General features: G+C 44.9%; 1 protein-coding gene across 2 annotated transcripts in view; it reads left to right on the top strand.

The window, feature by feature from the left end:
- Positions 1-1,493: 1,493 nt before the first annotated feature.
- The window catches only part of tmtc1 (transmembrane O-mannosyltransferase targeting cadherins 1), a 31,676-nt gene continuing 12,126 nt past the window's right edge, over positions 1,494-21,043 (top strand). The window contains exons 1-11 of one of the 2 annotated variants that reach the window (XM_040174083.2): positions 1,494-1,931; positions 4,925-5,102; positions 7,161-7,234; positions 7,753-7,929; positions 8,968-9,049; positions 11,425-11,528; positions 12,619-12,808; positions 13,355-13,476; positions 14,153-14,320; positions 14,746-14,859; positions 20,630-20,773. In XM_040174083.2, coding sequence (XP_040030017.2) covers positions 1,636-1,931; positions 4,925-5,102; positions 7,161-7,234; positions 7,753-7,929; positions 8,968-9,049; positions 11,425-11,528; positions 12,619-12,808; positions 13,355-13,476; positions 14,153-14,320; positions 14,746-14,859; positions 20,630-20,773 — 1,649 coding nt within the window. In that variant the 5' untranslated portion in view covers positions 1,494-1,635. The remainder of the gene's footprint in view (positions 1,932-4,924; positions 5,103-7,160; positions 7,235-7,752; positions 7,930-8,967; positions 9,050-11,424; positions 11,529-12,618; positions 12,809-13,354; positions 13,477-14,152; positions 14,321-14,745; positions 14,860-20,629; positions 20,774-21,043) is intronic. The other variant, XM_078101412.1, reaches the window with a different exon arrangement.

Here is a 21,043-nt window from a genome sequence, read left to right as displayed (position 1 = left end):
AGCTTCTGATCATATTGTGACGGACTGACGTGTTGTGTGTGAGCGAGGTTACGCAGTAAGAGTTTGTCCTTTTTATTACTTTTACTTTTATACTTTAAGTAGTTTCGAAACCAGTACTTTTATACGTTTTGCTTAAGTAAAAAGCTTGAGTCGATACTTCAACTTCTACAGTCTCTTTAAACCCTAGTATCTGTACTTCTACTTGAGTAATGCATGTGAATACTTTTGACACCTCTGGTCCTGTGCCGATGTGAGGGTTCCTGGACACAGGATGCCAACGTGGACATGTTGGGGAGAGGCTGTGATTTTGGGGTGTTGGAATAAAGTTTTTTATTACAATAGAAAGTTGGGTCAACTATTTCAGCAACGAAGAAGAAAACCTTTGAGTAGCCTTCGTGCATATTCTCTGCATGTGTCCGTTATGTCTCCTGCTTGCAAGTATAATTTTATAAATTAATTTTCAAAATTACATTTTTTCTAACATTTGGCCATAAAAATCATAGCACAGCATATCTTTCTAAATTAAATAAAATAAGAAGATGTCCTTTCCTATCTGTATTTTATATTTTTGGGGGGTTATAAAGCCGTTTACAGTCAAGCACAGCAGGTTGCTAGGCAACGGGAGCAGCAGAGGAAAACCTCATGACGGAAGAAGGAAGTTCCCCCCGTAGGACAGACCGTCTCATTTCAGGGATCTCTTGGTTCAGCCTATGAAGTCATTAGAGGACCAAGCAGGGTCCTCAAGAGAATACAGCAGACCAAATGAGACGCATCTGAGATTTCCGTCGGCTCAGAAAGGCAACGTCCTCTTGCGCATGCGTCCGCAGGCGGGTCGCTCACTCGACTGCTGATGTTATGTTCATGAACTCCACATAATCCACAATATCTGGGGCTCAATTGTCGCTTTTGTCCAATTGCAATACTAATTGTAATTTCCTGCTACGAGAATTACTAGACTATTCGTCCTTTCATCCCTTTCGTTATTCTCGAATAAACGGTGGGGGCTTGACATAGCTAGACTCTTCCCAGTTGTATTTAATATAAGATTAGTATCTACAAACATACAGCGTCCATTTGCTAACTGTAGCTGTTTTATTAATCTTTCCTCGGGAAAAAAAATCAGCTGTTATTTATTCTTGTTGTATGCGAAATAATTTATTTACATGTCAGTAGGTCAATGTTTATATTGGCTCACAACAATCGAGATAAATTAGTCAACTTAGGCTCACAAACGTTTAGCCACTGTGTTAAGGGACACGTAGCACCAGTCTTTTAGTTGTCTCAAAATGTAAAATTATTTATATTTTCTATGGGATTCATTACTCACGTGGAGTGAGTAAAGCAACGTTTTTCATGCACATTGTGTTTTACGCAAACCAATGGATGTCGAGTAATGGGAGGAGGAATATTTCATAGAAAGAATAAAAGATACCAATGACAGTGAAGTACAGAGCAGTCGTGCTCAGGAAACCTTGAGTCACGCGTTCCCAGACTGCACTTGAAGGCATCAATACAGCCACCCTCCCCGCGCCACCGCAGACAGAGCCGCTACCTGCCGGGCGGAATGGACGTGCTCTCCACGGATACCCATTTCTCTATTTGTGCAGCGGGGCCGCGGGAGAAGCCAGGCCCAACATGACAGCCCTGGGACTGGGGAAGAAAGCCCGCCCACGGTCGTGGTTGAGCGTCCGGCCCGAAGCGGGACGGGACGTGGGTCGCTACGCCGTACTGACCGCCCTGTGCGCTCTGTGCTACAGCAACTCTCTCCGGGGGGAGTTGGTACACGACGATGTGTGGGCTATCATCAACAATCCGGACGTCCGACCAGGCTCCAGCCTTGGAAACATCTTCAGCAACGACTTCTGGGGGAAAAGGATGGCAGACAATACGAGCCACAAGTCCTACAGACCGCTATGCATCCTCACATTCAAGTAAGTTCACCCAGGCTCTTCCCTCCTCTCACCCGGAGCCCCTGAACTAACGTTACCATCTTTTACCGTTTGATCCGCCGGGGTATCGACACCCAACCGGGGTTAGCTAACTTGAGCAACGGGCTAGAAACGCGCTGAAAAGGATGACGTCATAGAGCTGTGCTGTTGTGGAATAAGAAGCTTTCGCTGCGTCACAATTAACTTCACTATAATATAATCCAAATAACTCTGGATGAAGTGGAAAGCCCCCCTAGTGTTCTGTCTAGTATGAAATGTAGCACAGAAGGGAGCACATCCCACTCATTACATTACATTACATGTCATTTAGCTGACAAAGCGACTTACAATATGTGCATTCAACCATAGGGATACAAACTCAAAAGAACAAGAAAGTGCAATTTCATTAAAAAAGCCGATTTACAACTTGCTATAGATAAAAGCCATTATAAGTACAATTTAAGTGCTACAATTTTTGTGTTTTTAGTCAAGGTAGAGTTTGAAGAGGTGTGTCTTTTAGGTTGCGGCGGTGGAAGATGTAAAAGCTCTCTGCGGTCCTGTCGTCATCAGAGAGCTCAAGCAGTTTGGTAGATGCAGAGCGTGTACTGAGAGTGTGCGGGTTTGCATGCAGTATTCCAGGCGGGAGATGACAAGAGCCTGAATCCGTACCTGCGCTGCCTTCTGAGTGAGAAGGGGACGTATTCTCCTGATGTTGCAGAGCGTGTATCTACAGGATGGTATTGTTGCTGTAATGTTGGGAGTCAGGGAGAGTGGGCTGTCAAGTGTCACAGCGAGGTTTCTGGCAGTCAAAGTGGGCGTTAACACAGAGTTGTCAACAGTCATGTCCTGTGTAGCAGAATCTTTTCCCGGAAAGAGAAGTAGTTCAGTCTTGTCAGGGTTGATTTTCAGATGATGAGCCACTGAAGAGATGTCAGTCAGACAGGCAGCGATCCGTGCCGCCACCGGAGTGTCTGTCTGAGTGAGGGGGAGTAATCTGCATAGCTGTGGTAGGAGAAGCCATGCGAGCGAATGACAGAGCCGAGAGAGTTTCTGTTGAGAGAGAAGAGGAGGGGACCAAGGACGGAACCCTGGGGAACTCCAGTAGTAAGGACCAGGTTCTGACACAGATCCTCTCTAGGTTACCCGGTAGGTGCGGCCATCAAGGTAGGATGAGAAAAGGGAGAGAGCAGGGCATGTGACACCAAGTTCCTGAAGGGAGGAAATAAGGATCTCGTGGTTCACCGTGTCAAATGCAGCAGAAAGGTCCAGAAGGATGAGGACAGAGAAGAGAGAGGGAGGTCCAGAAGGATGAGGACAGAGAAGAGAGAGGGAGCTCCAGCAGTGTGGAGTCGCTCTAAGACAGAGGGTGGGTTTCTTCATGTATGGGTTAACTTTTGGGTTTGAGAAAGAGGATCATATGTCAGCTAATTATTTTGTAAAATAGTTGAGTCTCCTGGAAGAAGGATGGAGGAGGACTGGGGGGTTCGAGGAGGGTGAAGAAGAAAGAAAAGAGTTTTTGGGGTTTTTGAAAATGAAGACTCAGAAAAAGAGAAGCGAAGAGATTGAAATGCCAGCAAGTCGTCTGGTTGTTTATATTTAGGCCATTTCCTTTCGATGCTCGCATAGTGGCTCTTTTTGGCACGCACCGGTTCAGACAGTCTGTCGTGTCGTAAGAGGACAGTGAGAGCCGAGAGAGGAGGACAGAGTTGAGAGGAGAGTCTCTGCGGCAGCGTTCGGATGCAAGCGCGCGAGAGAGTCAGTTGAGGGGAGAGCTGATAGAACAGAGGAGGCCGGAAAGAGGGAGCGAATGTTACTCCTCATGCCCTTGGCTTCAGATTTAAGGATTGCAGGGTTTAGATGACACAGACCCACAAATCCACGCAGTGTTTTTGACGAACTTGTTGTCCAGTTGTAGGACTCTACCTTGGAGGAGTTGGACGAGTCCTGTGTTAGGATGTGAGAGGGTGATGGACAAGTTATGGAAACAGCGGTGCTGTAGTTGGGTGGATCTTCTCAAGTTCGAGCTATGCAAGCATCCCAAACAGGTTTGCTTGTGTTATAAGTGATATTATGCTGCAGGGACGTCATGGAAACTATGAGGATACATGGGGGGAATAAACCTGGAATAGCAGAGTCAGGGATCAAACCATCGGTCCTCAGATTGAAGAACTGGACAGTTATTAACCAGGACAGAACTACCTCCTCCTTCTCCTCCTGGTGCCACTCAGCTTTTGGAGGCGCTTGGTCCTGCGGGTCTTGTTGGGTAGTGGGCTCTTTGGCAGTGATTGTCTTAAGTTTCTAAGTGATGCCTAGACTTTACGCAGTCAGAGACCTGAGAGGAAGTATCTGACTCTGAAATCATTGCTGGTTGGTGAGGTGGATCAATAGACCAATAAAGTGATGTTTACTGCAGCATTTAAATGCGGAAACTATTTGAAAAATGATATAGTCTCAGATTTTATGCACATTAGAAAGATTCTACAGATGATGCTAGCTTAATCTTTACCATTAATGTTACTAGTCTGGCGTCTTTCAGACTCTTTGTTGTGTGTACGTAGCGGTTAGAAATGTTCAACTCTCAAAAACATAATCCTTAAGATAATTGTAAAAATGCTAACTATCGCAGCCAATAGTTGGCCAGGTGATAATGGACCATGTCCTACTTCAGGGGTTGGATCTTATGAGACAAAACAAGCAAACCGCAAACAAGACCCTACCACCACCTCACCAAGAAAAGATTCTGTTCTTTTAAGGATTCCCAATGTAAACCAACAGCGGTCTAAGATTTTGACTTTTTGCCTCTAGATACACAACACTGGGACACTATGGGAAACTGACTGCATTTATTTATCCATCAGTCTGTACCATTCATTTAATGTCCTCTCATATCCGATGTATTTCACGCTTGATCATTAACAATTTCATAGATACAGTATAATGCAAATGAAGCTCCCATCTCATTCCGCAGGGCTGAATATTCTCTCTCTCTCTGCCAGGTTGAACATCCTGCTGGGTGGCATGACTCCTCTCTATTTCCACATCATAAATGTGTGTTTGCACTGCGCAGTAACCTGCCTTCTCATGTACACCTGTGAACGCTTTGTGTTTGAAGACTCACGTCTGGCATTTGTCACAGCACTCCTCTTCGCTGTGCATCCCGTCCACACCGAGGCCGTGAGTATCACACACACAAACAATCACCTACTGCAGGAGTTAAAAAAAGAGTTGAACCCTCTATTCTCCATCTTAACATTTGGAAGTTGAGAAAGGTTTCACATATAATGGATCCACTTGAAACTTGCAAATACTGTGTTCGAAAAAATCTTACTCCACACTAGTGTCAAATCATTATGGAGAACATTTATTCATGATACTTGCAAGTCAGAGACAGAATTAAAACACACACTATTCATGCATCAAGGCTTCTTGAAGATCTCCTCTCAGTCTCCAAATGATATAGTTAAACTGACAAACACACACACACACACACACATACTAAAACAGGGAGGTCTGGACAATATCTTGGACTAGTCTTCAAACAGCAAAGAGTGTGGTTAATCTTACTTTGAGTAGGGGTCACTTTGTTCTGCACTTAGAATACACAGATCCCCATGTTGATTCCCTATCAGCTTGTGTTTGTGTGTGTGTGCGTGCGTGAGTTACTTGTTGTCAGTTGAATGGGATCCACCATCCCCGCTTGTCTTTCCTCTCTCTCTTCGCCCCCGAGGCATCCTCTTTGCTCCACAAATTTTGTCCCCCGCCAGAGCCCGGTCCAGTGGGGAATACACATAAGAACAAACAGGTTTTAGATACTTCAATCATCATCAAACTTTTCTCTGCTCTGCAGTACTTTTGCTGGGAATATAAACCAATTTGTTTTGGGGTTTGAGGTAAGAGACTGGCTAATCAGGAGTAATATGTTGGTATGTGTTGCTTACCACCAGTCACTCTGCCTTTGCTAGTGGAACCTGGCCTCTAGCTGGATGCTGAAGTTTTGGCTCATAGCTTTGATCAATGCAGACGCGAGGATTGACCGGCCGGCAGGAGGAGGGTCTCACGCGACTCCTTCATTTTTCGGCGCGCTCTCTGTCCGCTGGTTGAAGCTCACGTGTGCTTGTGCGTGTGCATGCACCCGTCTGTGCCCATCAGGACACAACTCCCCCCGGTGTATACAAATCAACTCGTTATTAAAATGTACTTGGTTTCACTTTACCAAGTAATCAATATGCTAGGTGATTGATATGCTAGGTGACAAAGACATTCAAAAACAACACAACGTTATGTGTTTACGTTTCTAGCTGCATCCAGGGTCCAGCTGAGCTAGGCTTGCATAGTCTTGTACACAACTACATTTGAGTTCCCTGTTATATGCTTTTGGAAAAATACTTTAAAAAAGGTAAAAAATCTGATCTTAACTTCCCATGGAATGTTTCCAAAAATTCCAGAAACCTCCCCTTTGCCACCCTCATAGTATCTAAATTGACAGTGATTCTAACAGCAGCTTCCTTTCCTCAGGTTTAAGGAGAGCAAAATGATACCACTCATCGTGTGTATCAAGAATGAGACGAACGTTCACACTAATATTTGTATTCGTGTCTACTCTGTCCTCATCCTATCAACTCCTTTCAACTTTCATCTCGCTCCTCTGTAGCTCTCACTCTCACTTTCCGTTTCCTTTCATCCCTACCTACCCCTAACCCTACCTATTTGTGGGGACACAATCAACTTAATTTACCGATGTAAATCATCTGGTTTCATCTCACAGATTCGTTTGTGTGTGTGTTTTAGAGCGACACGCAGGTTATTTATGTTTTGGAAAATTCCACTTGGAGAGAATATATCTATTTATTGTATTGAACCACGAAAAACAAAGTATACACAATTTTTTCACATAGAGATGCCCGTTAACACCCCCGATAACCAATATTCGAAGGGAGGGGGGGTGCTGTCTCCCGAAAGACAAGGATAATAATGGGGTTAACCATGTTCACGTAATGTATGCAAACTGGAATAATTATCACTTCACTTCAGGATGTGAATATGGGTTTGGTGAACATAGAATAATAATACTAATAAAAAATCAATATATGGGTATTCTCTCTGTTTTATAATAACTATATGATAACGATCACAATAATCTGGGTCCACCAACAGCCTCGACTGCTGGGGGGAACAGTGGTGTGCAGCAGGTCGAATGAGCAATCTCTACAATGTTTGTATATGTGTTTGTAGGTGTCTGGGATTGTGGGAAGGGCAGATGTCTTTGCATGTCTGCTGTTCCTGCTGACGTTCCTTTCCTACATCAGGTAAGAGGTCCTTGCACACACACGCACTTAGTATTTACTGAGATGATACTACTTTCTATCCTGGAAACAGAAGGACACTCTCCTAGGAATCTCGGGAAATGGACTTGTTTTTTTTAAGGTACAACTTCAGCTACAGTCAATGCTGCAATACTAAATGCAACAAGTCTAAATATGGGTTCCCAACTTGGCTGCTTTAGTGGACTATTATTATTATTATTTTTATTATTATTATTATTATTATTATTAAGGCAATCAAACTATGTTTGTCAGCAATTAAAGAAGTTATGGCACTGACTGGACACTGAGACTCAGCCAGTGGCTGTGATCACCGGCTGACTCACCGGAAAGATTAACAGTTGTGATGTTACAGGCTGAATCATGAATATGAGCATTTCAATGTGTCATTTGTTATTTGTAGCCTATACGCAGACCTCAATTGAATTAATGTGGCAATTTAATCATGCTACAACATGCTGGGTCTCGTCGTCGCTGTGTGTAACCTGTTCTCCCACTCTCAGGAGTGTGGGTGTGTGTGTCTCTGAGGACTCTGCACCCTCCACGCTGTCAGCGGGCTCTTTGCTCGTCACTTTGTTCCTGGGCACCTGTGCCATGCTGGTGAAGGAGACCGGCATCACTGTGTTCGGAGTGTGCGTGCTCTACGACGCCCTGGTGCTGTGCCGCAAACCTCTTTTTAAGTAAGTACACAGGGTTTCGCTCTGTTTATGTTTTAGCTTGTTTTTTTATCTTATTTATGTAACAATGGTTCACTAAGCTTGGATAACTTTAAAAAAAATACAGATTTATATAACTTCTCTACACTTAGAAGCTGTCCAATGCCACAATAGACTCATTGTTTTCTGTGCATCAATACACTCTTCAGCATTTGTATTAAATGTGCAGGTGTTTGAGTTTAAAATTAATTAGATTAAATTCAGGTATTTTGAGAGGAGGATTTTAACTAGAACAAAACTAACATTCCTCGCGATTGGTTGTGTATCATCTACTTCTTGAACACTGGGAACTGAGCCCCAGCTCCTTCCAGTAATATTGAAAACTTGCCCTCACGTCAGCCCGATTTTAAAAGGAAGATTTGGCTTCTTAGTGGAAAAACAAAAAGCCTGGCAAAGCATCTTAAGGGAGAAAAATCACAATTCTAAGTCTAAAAGGTTGTGCCATTAACTTTTTGACAGATATGTGACAGGAAGCTTTTAAACGTAGTATCATCTCAGAATAACCTCTGATGTATTCGTCACAATAAAATTACATGATACAAAATTACATTATATTTAACACAAGCATTGTTTTGTGTAATATGCTGCTTAATCCTCTACTCGAAGGTAAGGAGTTCAAGCGTAGTTGACCCCCCAATTTGCTGTCATTCCCAGTTGCTGTATCTTCGCTGCTTATTGCTGATTTGTTTTGTTTTCGCTTTCTGGAGGTTTAGTAACCCATCATCAAAACGTCACACCCTTTTCACACCAATGTCACCCTCTGCTCTGACTACCTCCGCTACCCGCTCAGCAGCGAAACAACTCTGTCTCCCTGTAATGACTCCAAACTCCAAATAGCTGTGAGGGCTCTGTCCTGGTATACACCGTGTAAAATACAGTTTTGTGTGTTTACAATCACAATGAACTATGTCAGCATTTTAACAGTTACAAAAGAGAAAATGTGTGCCGAAAGCTCACAGAGCAAAGTCTGACTGATCTTCTGTATGTCTCTGTGTCCCTCAGTAACCTGACTGCCTCCAGATTCAGGACCCTCCACCACATCTGCAGCCCCTTCTTCAAACGAGCCTGCCTTATCTCTGGCTATGTGAGTGTTCTTTACACATTAACATTAAAATGTACAATACTGGTGGCAACACATACGAGTCAGTTGCATGCCAGTTGTAAATATGTATCATTACCGTTGGTCATTTTACAAAGTAAAGCATAGATAATAAGATCAATTTGTGGGGGAGTTGCATTATTGTTGCAGCTAAAAATGATGAATACTAAATATTTAGTCCTGTTCTCGTTTACAGTTATATTTTCTCTCCAATGTAGTTTCCCTTTTTCATTCTTTATTGTTGTACACTGTCAGTAGTCCACTAGGGGCCATTAAGCTGTCATAAATACAGGGTTAAAGTTTTTTTTTAAGTGCAGTGTATTACTGACTGTAAATGACAGTAGGCACGCCCCTAGTATAGAGAATTTGGCAGGAATACCAACATGAGAGCAAAGTAATATATGTTTATTTAATCATTTGGTGACAGTTGGCCTATTTAGTCTATTCCGAAAGCGATTTGAATGGCATTAATTATAGGTTAAGACGGTAGGTGTATTGGAAGTTATACTTGAACGTGGATACAATTACTAAGTAGAAATGGTGAGTAGGCAATGGATTTTTCTGCCGTACTGGTCTTTCAAGTTAAAGCTGGGGTCAATAATACTCTTAAAATTTCCTTCTTATAACATCCGGACAGAAATCAATATCTCCAAATAAAATCTGTGTCTGTCTGTAATACACTTGTCCAACTATTTCATTGGGCCTCAGTTAAATTGTTTGGCTCCTGCCTGTGCACTCCTTGCGTGTCACAGAAGTATTCCACAAGCTGCTATCCTCACAACTGTAAGGACTAACAGTAGCCAGGTTTGACATTCATAATCATTCTGGCTTAATGGCTTTACAAGGAGATCTGGAGGGACGTGCTCTCTGTTACATTGATTTGGCAGTGACTTTTGGAACTAGTGCTCCATGCTTCCATTAGGAAGGAGTTGGCCAAACTACCTGAGATATTTGGTTGAACAGGGCTGTAGTGGAGGGTAAACGCACGTAAACGCCGTTTACGCACCTCTGGAATTTTGGAAATGGCGTTTACGCACCTATACGTGGCGTTTACGCACCTCAAAGTTCCCTGCGCCTTGTATTCTTCCGTTGGAATAATCCGAAATAAACTTGGTGTAATTTTAAAACAGCTAAGACTACGTTTCCTATTGTTGAACATATAAACGCCGTAGTCTGAATCATTTTCATCTGCGCTGTATTACGGTCTGTGAGCATCCAATCAGTGCCTTGCGGCTGCAGCAGCGACGCCAATCACGATCCAGTAGGCACATCCATGTTGTGGATCAGCCCAGCGGTCCCCAACCTTTCTTACCTCACGGACCGGTCGAGAAGGTCCGACGGGGGGGGGGGGGGGGGGGGGGGGGGGGTGTAGTAGCAAAGCTGTTGCTTCATTGAATAGGCCTATATGCTTAAGCAATTATTTTAAGTCATGAAAGTTGTAGAGTAGCCTGTAAGCGTTAGAAGCGTTAACAAGTCAGTTCTCAATGTGAAAACAAAACATACTGTAGGCTATTTATGATGGCATAGGTAGTACATGAGTGTTCCTTTAACTTATGTTGTCAGTGTAATTGACAGGCTGCTTAACTTAATCTCTTAAATTCAACATATTTTTTCAGGCAGTGAGAGGACAGGCAATGATGCAGAGAGCACAGGGAGAGGAGAAACACCAGGTCCAATAGAGAGAAGAGAAGCACAGAGGAGCCATGAACCCCAGAACACGCGTTCTGGGGTTCATGGCTCCTCTGTGCAAGGCAGGACCTGACGTGGAGGACAAAGAGGCCCTCTGGGCACTACTGTGAAAAGGAGACTCCGTATGTAGATAGTTCTTAATCTGCAATTGTCTTGTTGTGTTGACATACTTTTCTTTACTGTTTTCTTAAATTTAATAAACCACTAACACATGTATTCATTGTCATTGATTGTATATGACTTTTACTGATAACATAATGCAATATAGCCAGGACAGCCTTACAGAGTCGCGACGCTTTGTGTTGCATTGCTTCGCATCGCGTCGAGGTCTGTATGATCACAAAATTCAGAGTTTACCCACCTCTAATTTTACCACTACAGCACTGTTGTTGAATAATTGTTTTCAAATCAAGTGTGTTCTTCCTAGTTCTTAGTAGTAGTTTGAGTCCAATGAAATGGCTGGACTTATTCTCACTATAGATTTGGACATCTGTATGAATAGGGAAAGTGCAAAAAAGCCATTGTCCCATTGTAACCAATGCATTTTGTCAACTACCCTTCGCTTCAGTCTTTTTTCAGAATATATATCAGGCACAGGAAATGTAAACAAAAAGCTAATTTGGGTTTGTAACTGTACTCCCATGCCCACCTCTCCCCCCCGGACCTCCTAGGTGTTGATCATCATGTCGGTCCGACTGTGGCTGATGGGAGGATCCATGCCCCTCTTCTCTGAACAGGACAACCCTGCTTCCTTCTCGCCACACCTGCTTACCAGGTCAATGATGCACTTTTTTATCTTTCTTTTTTTAAGATAATAATGCTCAAATGTGTCAACATTAACATTTATATTTTTGAGGTATCATTGCGCAGCGCTTATATTTTACTGCAGGGGTTTCAAACTAAATTACAGAGAGGGCCAAAATAACTTTTATTTTTAACTTTACTGCGTCCTATTGACTGGCGAGCCAGTTATGAGAGACATATATTTCCTTGCAGGCCGGATATAATTGTACCTTGAGTTTAAAATGTCTGGTCTACTGAGAAATATATTTTCAATGACACTTTAACATCAGCCTTGTAGTAGTTGTAATGCCTATAACTACTCAGAATTGAATAACTTAGTAATACAATCACCACCTGATTTATTTTTTTTATTATTTTTTTTTGGAAACTGGAAATCAATTACTTACATTGACAATGTATACATTATTGCCGATGACTCTGCCATGAATAAATAGTTCTTTTGACTTCAGGAGCGGTGCATAATCAATTCAAGTGTCAGGGTTTGTACTGCCATTGGAGAAAAAACCTTGTCGGGTCACTCAACATGCATGCGCAGTTGACCGCGAGACTTAACGGAAGAATTGGTTGTACTAATTAGCGATCCTTGCTCATTAACGGACTCATTTGATTTCAATCAAAAGCAACTTTGGCAGAATCCAATCAGTGCAAGTAATCTGAGTAAGGTAATGACCAATGTCTGAAATGTTTGATGGTTCCCTTGCTTCTGACAGACGAGCCGTTTGTTGTTTGTTTTTCAATATCGATTCGCCTTGTGCTTACGGTATGCAGCGCTTGCTGGTGACGTCGTCGCTGCTAATAATAATAATAATAATATTACAGTTTCAATAGTGTCTTTGTGGATAGATTACGTTGGCTGCTTGGGCCCTAAAAACAAGTATCATAAGCAGTAGTAAAAGATAAACTGAACTATGACCTGGCACTGTGGATTGGATCTTCGAATGTTGCGGAATTACTGCATATCAAAATCCAAATTTGGACAACCATCCTAATGGATGATAGATTGATTGTAACTGTCCATAGGGCTGAATGTTGTTCTTCTTCTTTCTTCTACCACATCGCAGGATTTTGACCTATTCTTACCTGCTGTCCTTCAATGCGGCACTGCTGCTGGCCCCCATCACTCTGTGTTACGACTGGCAGGTGGGCAGCATCCCCCTGGTGGAGTCGCTGGGCGACATGCGCGTTGTGGCCACCGCGCTGCTGCTCGTGGGGATGGCTACTCTCACCCTGCACTGCTCCTTCTCACTGCAGGTAAGAGCAGGCAAGTGATTCGTCACTGGACACCAATTCTTATAGACTCTCTTAGCCTCTTTCCTCATCGAATCATGTCACCTCACCATTTGAAGAGTGTAAGAGGTCTACCAATGTCAAAGTGTTCAAAAACCTTAAGGTTACATCACAAAAGAGTCACTCCTAAAAGCTCAGCATTTACCATGAAATGTCAAGCTATACATCTATTTATAATTGCAAATGCATGTATAAATGAGATATTATGGCACATAGAGACGAATAAGTATCAATGAGTCATTTGATTTGTAACGGTATCATGATGATTTGAATACATCTTCAGCTTCTCAAACCCCAGCCACTGTTTTTTACAGTTACAAACAGTGTTAAATCATTTGCAGTTTAACTAAAAGGGACTAAAGCATTTTCCTAAACTAAATTGGTGCTGATTTTCAGAACTGTAGGATTATTACTCCGATCGATAAGGACTCTATGGTCACCCAACTTAACCCTCCTCTGTAATAAGTTTAAAATTCTCTCTCTCTCTCTCCTCTTTCTCTCTCTGGGTAGAGAAAGGATAGCAGGCAGGTGTTGGTTGGAATGTTGTTTTTGGTATTCCCCTTCATTCCTGCCAGTAACCTTTTCTTCAGGGTGGGGTTTGTCGTGGCTGAGAGGGTTCTCTACATGCCAAGGTGAGTCAGAGTGTGCTGTTTGTGCGTACCTGTGTGATTTATAGTCAACTCTCACTGCCCTATAAATAGAAGGGTTTTTGTGTTAATTAATGTATGCACCCTGTAGGGTCTGATAATGTTTTCCTGTATTTAATGTGCACTCTACTGCTCGCTCCATGAAATAGTTGAAGTAAAATCTAAATTTACAACCTCAGTACAATTGTTTCATTGATTCAAAGATGAGACAAAAAAGAAATTAACTGGAATTTGTCCTTTTTATAAACCTAATTAAAGAGATTTTAACAGTGAATAGTCATGAAAAGCATGTCTAGCATGTAATCTGTTGCACAATATGTTTCAGTCATTAATGACATTTTTAGCTTATAGTAATTTAGAGTTTCAAATGCAGCCAGCTGAGGAGGAGACCACCCCCTCACGCATTGATTGCGTTAGAGTGCTTCACTCTCACTCGATAACACATAGAATATTTGAACCTTTAACAGGTGCAATTCCTTACTCTGTGGGAAAAAGAGCAGATTAACCTTTAGGCTACATGGTTTAGAAGTGATTTTGAAAATATTTGGCAGAAGAGAGAGATTCTGGGTTTTATGGAAAGCAACAGCCTGGGAACTGAAGGGATTAGTAACAGAGAAGGCTCTCCACCAATCTCAAACTTGCATCCTCCCTCCTCCTCTAGTATGGGTTATTGCATCCTGGTGGCTCATGGCCTAGGTCGGCTGTGTTCGTTGCTGGGCCGTTGGGGCACAACAGTCCTCAGTGTCTCCATGCTGCTGCTCCTACTGCTCTTCTCCTGGAAGACTGTCCAGCAGAACCACGTATGGCTCTCCAGGGAGGCACTGTTCCTGTACGTAGAGGTTGCGTGTGTATATAAATAACGTTTATATTACATACCATTTAGTAATTATGTGACTTGTGAAGACAATTGGTGGCACCAGATCTTTGTGTTTTATAGTAAAGGGGGAGAATACATATGCACCCAACATTTTTCACATTAGTATTTGTAAATCATTTTGAATTCCATGTAAACTTAAATAAATCAGAACCTGTGGTTAAACTAAAAATGTAGAAAAGTCCAAGGGGGGGGGGGTTAATACTTATGCAAGGATAAATGAGAAAAGTAGAAGAGCAAACCACTTTCAAACTCAAAAGATCCACAGTGAAATACAATTACATCAATCAGGGGAGCAGTGACCCCCTGGCAGTTATTGTTGCTCTAATAATTTCTTTTTATAGACTCACCTCATGCCTCATCCTTCTTTTCTGTTTTAGCTCTGGTATCCAGACCCTGCCACACAATGCCAAAGTCCACTACAACTACGCCAACTTCCTTAAAGACAGCGGCCAGCACCAGCAGGCCATTCACCACTACGCTACTGCTCTCAGGTCTGACTAGACTAAAGCTCTCTGATTAACAATCCAACACTTTCTAAGACACAGTACTTGGTGAACATCCATGCAAATTCTATTTCTGCAACTGAAAATGCTTCTCAATATTTGGTAGGGGTGGGAATCTCTCGGCACCTCACAATTCGATTCGATTCCGATTCAGAGGTCAACGATTCGATTCTAAAACGATTATCGATGCAAGTGTGTGGGACTACACACGTCCCCCCAGAATTCACCATATAAAAAAAATAATCATCTGGGAGGTGGTCGTATTAACCGACCAGAACGGCTGTGTTTCAGAGGGGGTCGAGGCGCCACAACCGTGGCAGGTGTACCACCGTGACACAGGCGTGGGGCGTTGAGTGTGGGAGTCCTGGGAGGGAGGGACACAGGGGGTGGCCGCAGAGCTGGAGGACGCCCGCGTCCTGGGGGCTGGGCCGATTCAATGGGCCTAGCAACGTCCAAATGAGCTGGTTTGAGGCGGTCAATGGAGAGTCGCTCCGGTTTACCACCCATGTCCACCACAAAATGTTTGTCTCCCGTCTCCAAAACCCGGAATGGGCCCTCGTAGGGCGGGCATAGCGGTCCCCTGTGAGCGTTGTGGCGAATAAAGACGTATTCAGCCGTCTGAAGCCCAGCGGGGACGTGCGACTGAGGGAGGCTGTGACGGGAAGTAGTGACAGGTGCGAAAAGCTTTGCATTGTCCAGTAGTGCGGCCCGCTGTAAGGTCACAGACCAGGGAACGGTGGAAGTAGGAACAAAATCCCCTGGAACCCGCAGTGGCTGGCCATAGAGAAGCTCCGCGGACGAGGACTGCAGGTCTTCCTTCGCTTGTCGACCCAGTTGCTCAGTTGCTGTCTTTGAGGCCGGCGCAAAGAGACCTGTGAAATCGCTCACAGAGCCCGTTAGCCTGCGGATGGTATGCAGTCGTGCGGTGGAGTTTCGTTCCGAGGCTCTGGGCCCCCGCTTCCCACAGCTCGGACGTGAACTGCGCGCCCCGGTCAGAGGATATGTCCGAAGGGGTGCCAAAACGGGCAACCCAGGTGCCGATAAATGCCCGGGTCATCTCGACAGCTGTCAACGATGTCAGTGGGACAGCCTCGGGCTAACGTGTGGTCCTGTCAACCATGGTCAACAGGTAGGTGAAACCATGAGAGGAAGGCAGAGGGCCCACTAGATCCACGTTAACATGGTCAAACCGCCTCTCTGGCACTGGGAACAATTCTAATGGAGCTTTAGTGTGGCGGTGTACCTTGGCCTGTTGGCAATCAAGGCCAACAACTCAAGTGTTAGCCCAACCCCTTACGTCCTTTTTGAGGCCGTGCCACACAAACTTCGCCGACACCAGTCTCTGTGACGCTTTCGAACCAAGGAGGGAGAGACCATGGATGGCATCAAAGACGCGTCGTCTCCACCCCGTGGGAACGATCGGCCGAGGACTGCCTGTGGAGACGTCGCACGTGAGCGTGGTTTTGGCTTCACCGAAAACCACATCCTCTAGTCTCAAACCTGTAGTCGAGGTTCTCAGGGTGTGCACGTCCGGGTCTGTGGTCTGATCTGCTGCCAAGCGGCTGTAATCCAGACCGAGATGGACTGCTCCTGCCACAGCCTGTGATAGGCAGTCCGCCACCTGGTTGCCCTTACCGGCCACGTGCTGTAAGTCCGCGGTGAACTCGGAAATGTAGGACAGATGACGTTGTTGGCGGGCGGACCATGGCTCGGCCACCTTGACCATGGCGAAAACCAGCGGCTTGTGGTCGACAAAGGCGGTGAAGTGTCGACCTTCCAGCAGGAAATGAAAGTGCCTGATGGCGAGGTAGAGACCGAGCAGTTCCCGGTCGAAAGTGCTGTACTTACGCTCGCTAGCGCGCAGTTGGCGGCTAAAGAAAGCAAGCGGCTGCCAGGCCCCGCCTACCCACTGCTCGTAGACGGCACCGACAGCGTAGTCCGAGGCATCCGAGGTGATGGCGACAGAGGCTGTGGCTGAAGGATGTGCCAGCATGGTGGCCCGCGCCAGGGCTGCCTTAGTGTCCACGAATGCTTTGTCCCTGCCCTCAGTCCAGTCCACGGTGTGCGTGGGCTTACCTTTCAAGGCCTCGTGCAATGGCTGCATGAGCTGAGCGGCTCGAGGGAAGAAACGGTGGTAAAAGTTCACCATGCTGAGGAACTCCTGCAGGGCTTTCACGGTGAGCGGGCGCGGGAACTGTGTGACCGCCTCCACCTTTGATGGGAGCGGGACTGCACCGTCCTTTGTGACTCTGTGTCCTAGGAAGTCAATGGTGGAGAGACCAAACTGGCACTTAGCAGGATTAACAATTAGGCCATGTTGGTTGAGCCGCTCGAAAAGTGCTCGGAGGTGCGACAGGTGCTGAGCTTTGGACGTGCTCGCTACAAGAATGTCGTCCAAATACACAAAAAGAAAAGGCAGGTCGCGTAAAACAGAGTCCATGAGGCGCTGAAAAGATTGGGCGGAGTTTTTAAGGCCAAACGGCATCCTTAGAAACTCAAAAAGACCAAAAGGTGTAATCACTGCTGTTTTTGGAATGTCCAGTGAGTGCATGGGCACCTGATGATAGCCCCGGACGAGGTCCACCTTAGAAAAAATCACCATACCGGCCAGGTGTGCTGAAAAATCCTATATGTTCGGGACTGGGTATCGGTCAGGTGTCGTTGCCTCATTAAGCCGCCGGTAGTCACCACATGGGCGCCAGCCGCCACCAGGTTTGGGGGCGATGTGAAGGGGTGACGCCCACGGGCTGTCGGATCGGCGGACTATTCCAAGGCGTTCCATGTTAGAAAACTCGGCCTTAGCAACGGCAAGCTTGGTCGGGTCGAGGCGCCGAGCATGGGCGTAGACCGGCGGACCAGTGGTGGCAATATGGTGTTCCACACCATGCTTCACGGCAGATGCAGAGAAAGTGGGCTGGGTGAGTTCTGGAAAACCAGCCAGTAGACGGTGGAAGTCGTCTGATGGGGAGAGCATGCTAGACAGTCGTATGGAGTCAGCCCCGCTGAGCGTGCACGTGTAAGAGCAGAACGGGACAGCGTCGATCAAACGGCGGTTCTTAACATCCACCAACAGTCCATGCGCACACAAAAAATCAGCGCCATGGACGGGAACAGCGACTTTAGCCGTGACAAAATCCCAGCCGAACCGATGCCCTCCGAAGCACAACTCAATGTACCGTGTTCTATACGTGCGGATGGGGGTCCCATTAGCAGCTTCCATCAGGGGGCCATGGCTGTCGGTTACCATGTCCAAATGGGATGCAGGCAGGACACTCCTCTGCGCACCCGTGTCGCACAGGAAACGTCGTCCGGAGATGCTGTCACGGATAAAGAGCAGCCTGCCTACGTGGCCGACACTCATGGCCACTAATGAGCGCCGGCCCCGGCGTTTCCCAGCTCGCCGAAACTGCATGGCGAGCGGCATTTAAGAGCCTTCGGTCCAAACTTCTCGTGATAGAAGCACAAGCCTGAAGAAGACTGCTGGGGGCCTGAAGCTTGCTGACGATCTGAAGACAGCTGCCGACGATTCCAATTCCAATGCCGATTCCAAGGGTGGAATCCTCCATTGTCACAGGAGCGACGTGTGTGGGAAGAAGCGCAGCCATGACACAGTGCCCATGGCTTGCCAGGAAAAATTCAGTCTGGGCAAACCATGCCGACGCTGACGATTCCCAGAACTCGGGGAGCTTGAGGGTGACAGCGTTCGCGGTCATGGTCGAGTCGTGTTTGCGAATACTTCAAGCAAACGAACGTCGGGGTCACCCGTTTGGAAGTTGCATTTGGAATAAAAGGCAATTCCGCGAGTTGAGAACAGCAGCGTGTGTCTCGTTTATTTTTACCACAACAAACTCACAAGATGGCGCAGCCCTGTAACCTCACAAGCAAGGGTCTCTACGTCATAAATAACAAAACGTTTAAAGGGACCGCGATCCCGGAACAGTCGCAATTACGTGTACAACAAAACAAGAACAAAGGTGAATTATGCAGTCACATTCACTACAGCATCTTGATTTTACTAAATTTTCTCAAATCTGAGTTTGCTACTCAGAGGTTGCGAATCACTTCCTTCTTTATTTGATAACAGATGAATTACCTTCTCTAATTATTTATAAGAGAGAAAAAAATCTTTGTCACAAATATGATTTTCTATCAACAATGCAAGAACCAATGCAGCTTGCATTTCAACACAATATGGAAGTAGCCTATGTAAAAAAATATTAAACGGATTCATTTTTATTTTAGATTAAGAAACTGACTGGCTTCTATAGTTGTGTGAATGCATCACTCCAGCCAATCCAAAGACGGGGTTTGTAACCAATCACGTGTAGAGACCATGGTGACTGGCTCCGCCCCCTTACTGTGAAAAAGAAAAAGGGCAAGCGCGTAGAAAACACCTTCGAGCGCGAGACTAACCTCGCGAGCGAGGAAGTTCACGTTTTGCGAGGGAGCAAATAACGCGAGACAGACTTTTTTTTTTTTTTTTTTTTTTTTTTTTAATTCCGATTATTAACTTTTCTGAATCGAGACCGAATTGTTCTAGAGAGAATCAAGAGCAAATGTCAATGTAGCTCCACAGTGCTGGGCAGTGAGCACAGGGCATACCAAAGGGCGTCGCGCCCTGAGGCCACCCTCATGAAGCCTGTTTCTGATTGTTTGGGAGACATTCACACCAGCTGGAGGTCACTCTGTAGGCTCAGGCAGTGCTTAACCTGTTTCTTCTTGCACAAAGCAACAGATATCGGTCCTGCTTATGGGTTGAGGACCTTTTCACGTCAACGATCAGATGTATCGAGCAAAATGACCGTGGAAATGTGCGGTGCCTCACGCCAACTTCAGGGCTGTCGTACGCCCTTTTCTACAGCTGTTGATTCTTTGGCGACACTTACAGGTGATTAGGGCTGTTGAAATTGCTCAAAAAGGCCGTTTGAATATTCGCTTTAAAAAGACACCGATATTCAAATATCTCTCAGATATTCGAATATATTTGAATATCTGGTTGCGCATTACACGTCAATAACAGGACAAATTAATACAATGAGACATAACTACTTGTATAGGTAATGTATTTAAGTTCAAACATATTTAAGCACACATTACCTACACACTAGCGCAGATCAACTCGCTCGCCCATTTTCTTCTTTCTTTCTCTCTCTCTCTCTCTCTCTCTCAGCAACGCGGTTTAAATGAACAACAACAATAAACAAATGCCGAGTGCTGATCAAGAGTTTTGTGCAAGCAATTTAAGGTCCCGATTCTTATCCCACATACGGCAGACATATTTTAGTCTTTTGGAACTGGTACGTCCCCTGACGTGACTCCGCCTTTGTTTTCTAGCTACGGGGGTGGTTTTATTTATTGTTTTGGCCTTTGAGACCCTGATGCTTTTGCTTCCGTTTATTTGTCTTTTGTGATAAATAAGTTAATAAATTGTATTTACTTTTGTTAAAACTGTATTTTATCTCCGCTGTTCCACCTTTGCCAAGCCTACCTTTTATCCAAATTTTTGTGTTACGCCTGTGCACCCCTAGGCACGATAGGCAGGCCGTAAAACAGGAACAGATAGGCTAAGGTAATGAAAAGGCACCAACATTTTTTTTTAGGTGATTGTAGAATGAAATAATTCCTATTATTATGCTTCAGATGTTTTTATAAAAGAAATTAATTGGCATTCCCTCCTCTGCTGTCCTGTCTACTTATTTCCTTCTGATACTGTTCTCCTATCTCCTCTGCTGTCTTCTTTCTGCTCTCCACCTATCAGATTATTCCCACGCCATGCCAGTGCCATGAATAATCTCGGGACACTGACCCACGACCCAGAGGAGGCTGAGCGCTACTACAGGAAGGCCCTGGAAACCAACCCCCAGCATAACAGAGCGCTCTTTAACCTGGGAAACCTCCTTAAGTAAGACCCACAAAGTGGAGGACTTCTGAAAAACCATGACATTGCAGCTGGAATCTTCGTTCAAGAGCTTGCCATATGAAGAATAACAATTTCTAGCTGTTTTTCAAGTAATTTATTAGCAAATCTCTTCAGTGATCTAAGTTTGTTATTTACTGAATATTGAACCATTAACTAAACTACTACCGTATTTTCCGCACTATAAGGCGCACTTAAAAGCCTTTCATTTTCTCAAAAAACCACAGTGCACCTTATAATCCGTTGCGCCTTATA

The sequence above is a fragment of the Gasterosteus aculeatus genome, chromosome 4 (assembly GCF_964276395.1).
Source record: "Gasterosteus aculeatus chromosome 4, fGasAcu3.hap1.1, whole genome shotgun sequence".
Classification (NCBI taxonomy): Eukaryota; Metazoa; Chordata; class Actinopteri; order Perciformes; family Gasterosteidae; genus Gasterosteus; species Gasterosteus aculeatus.
The sequence above is the reverse complement of the archived record's forward strand: the minus strand, read 5'-3'. Positions and strand labels throughout refer to the sequence as shown.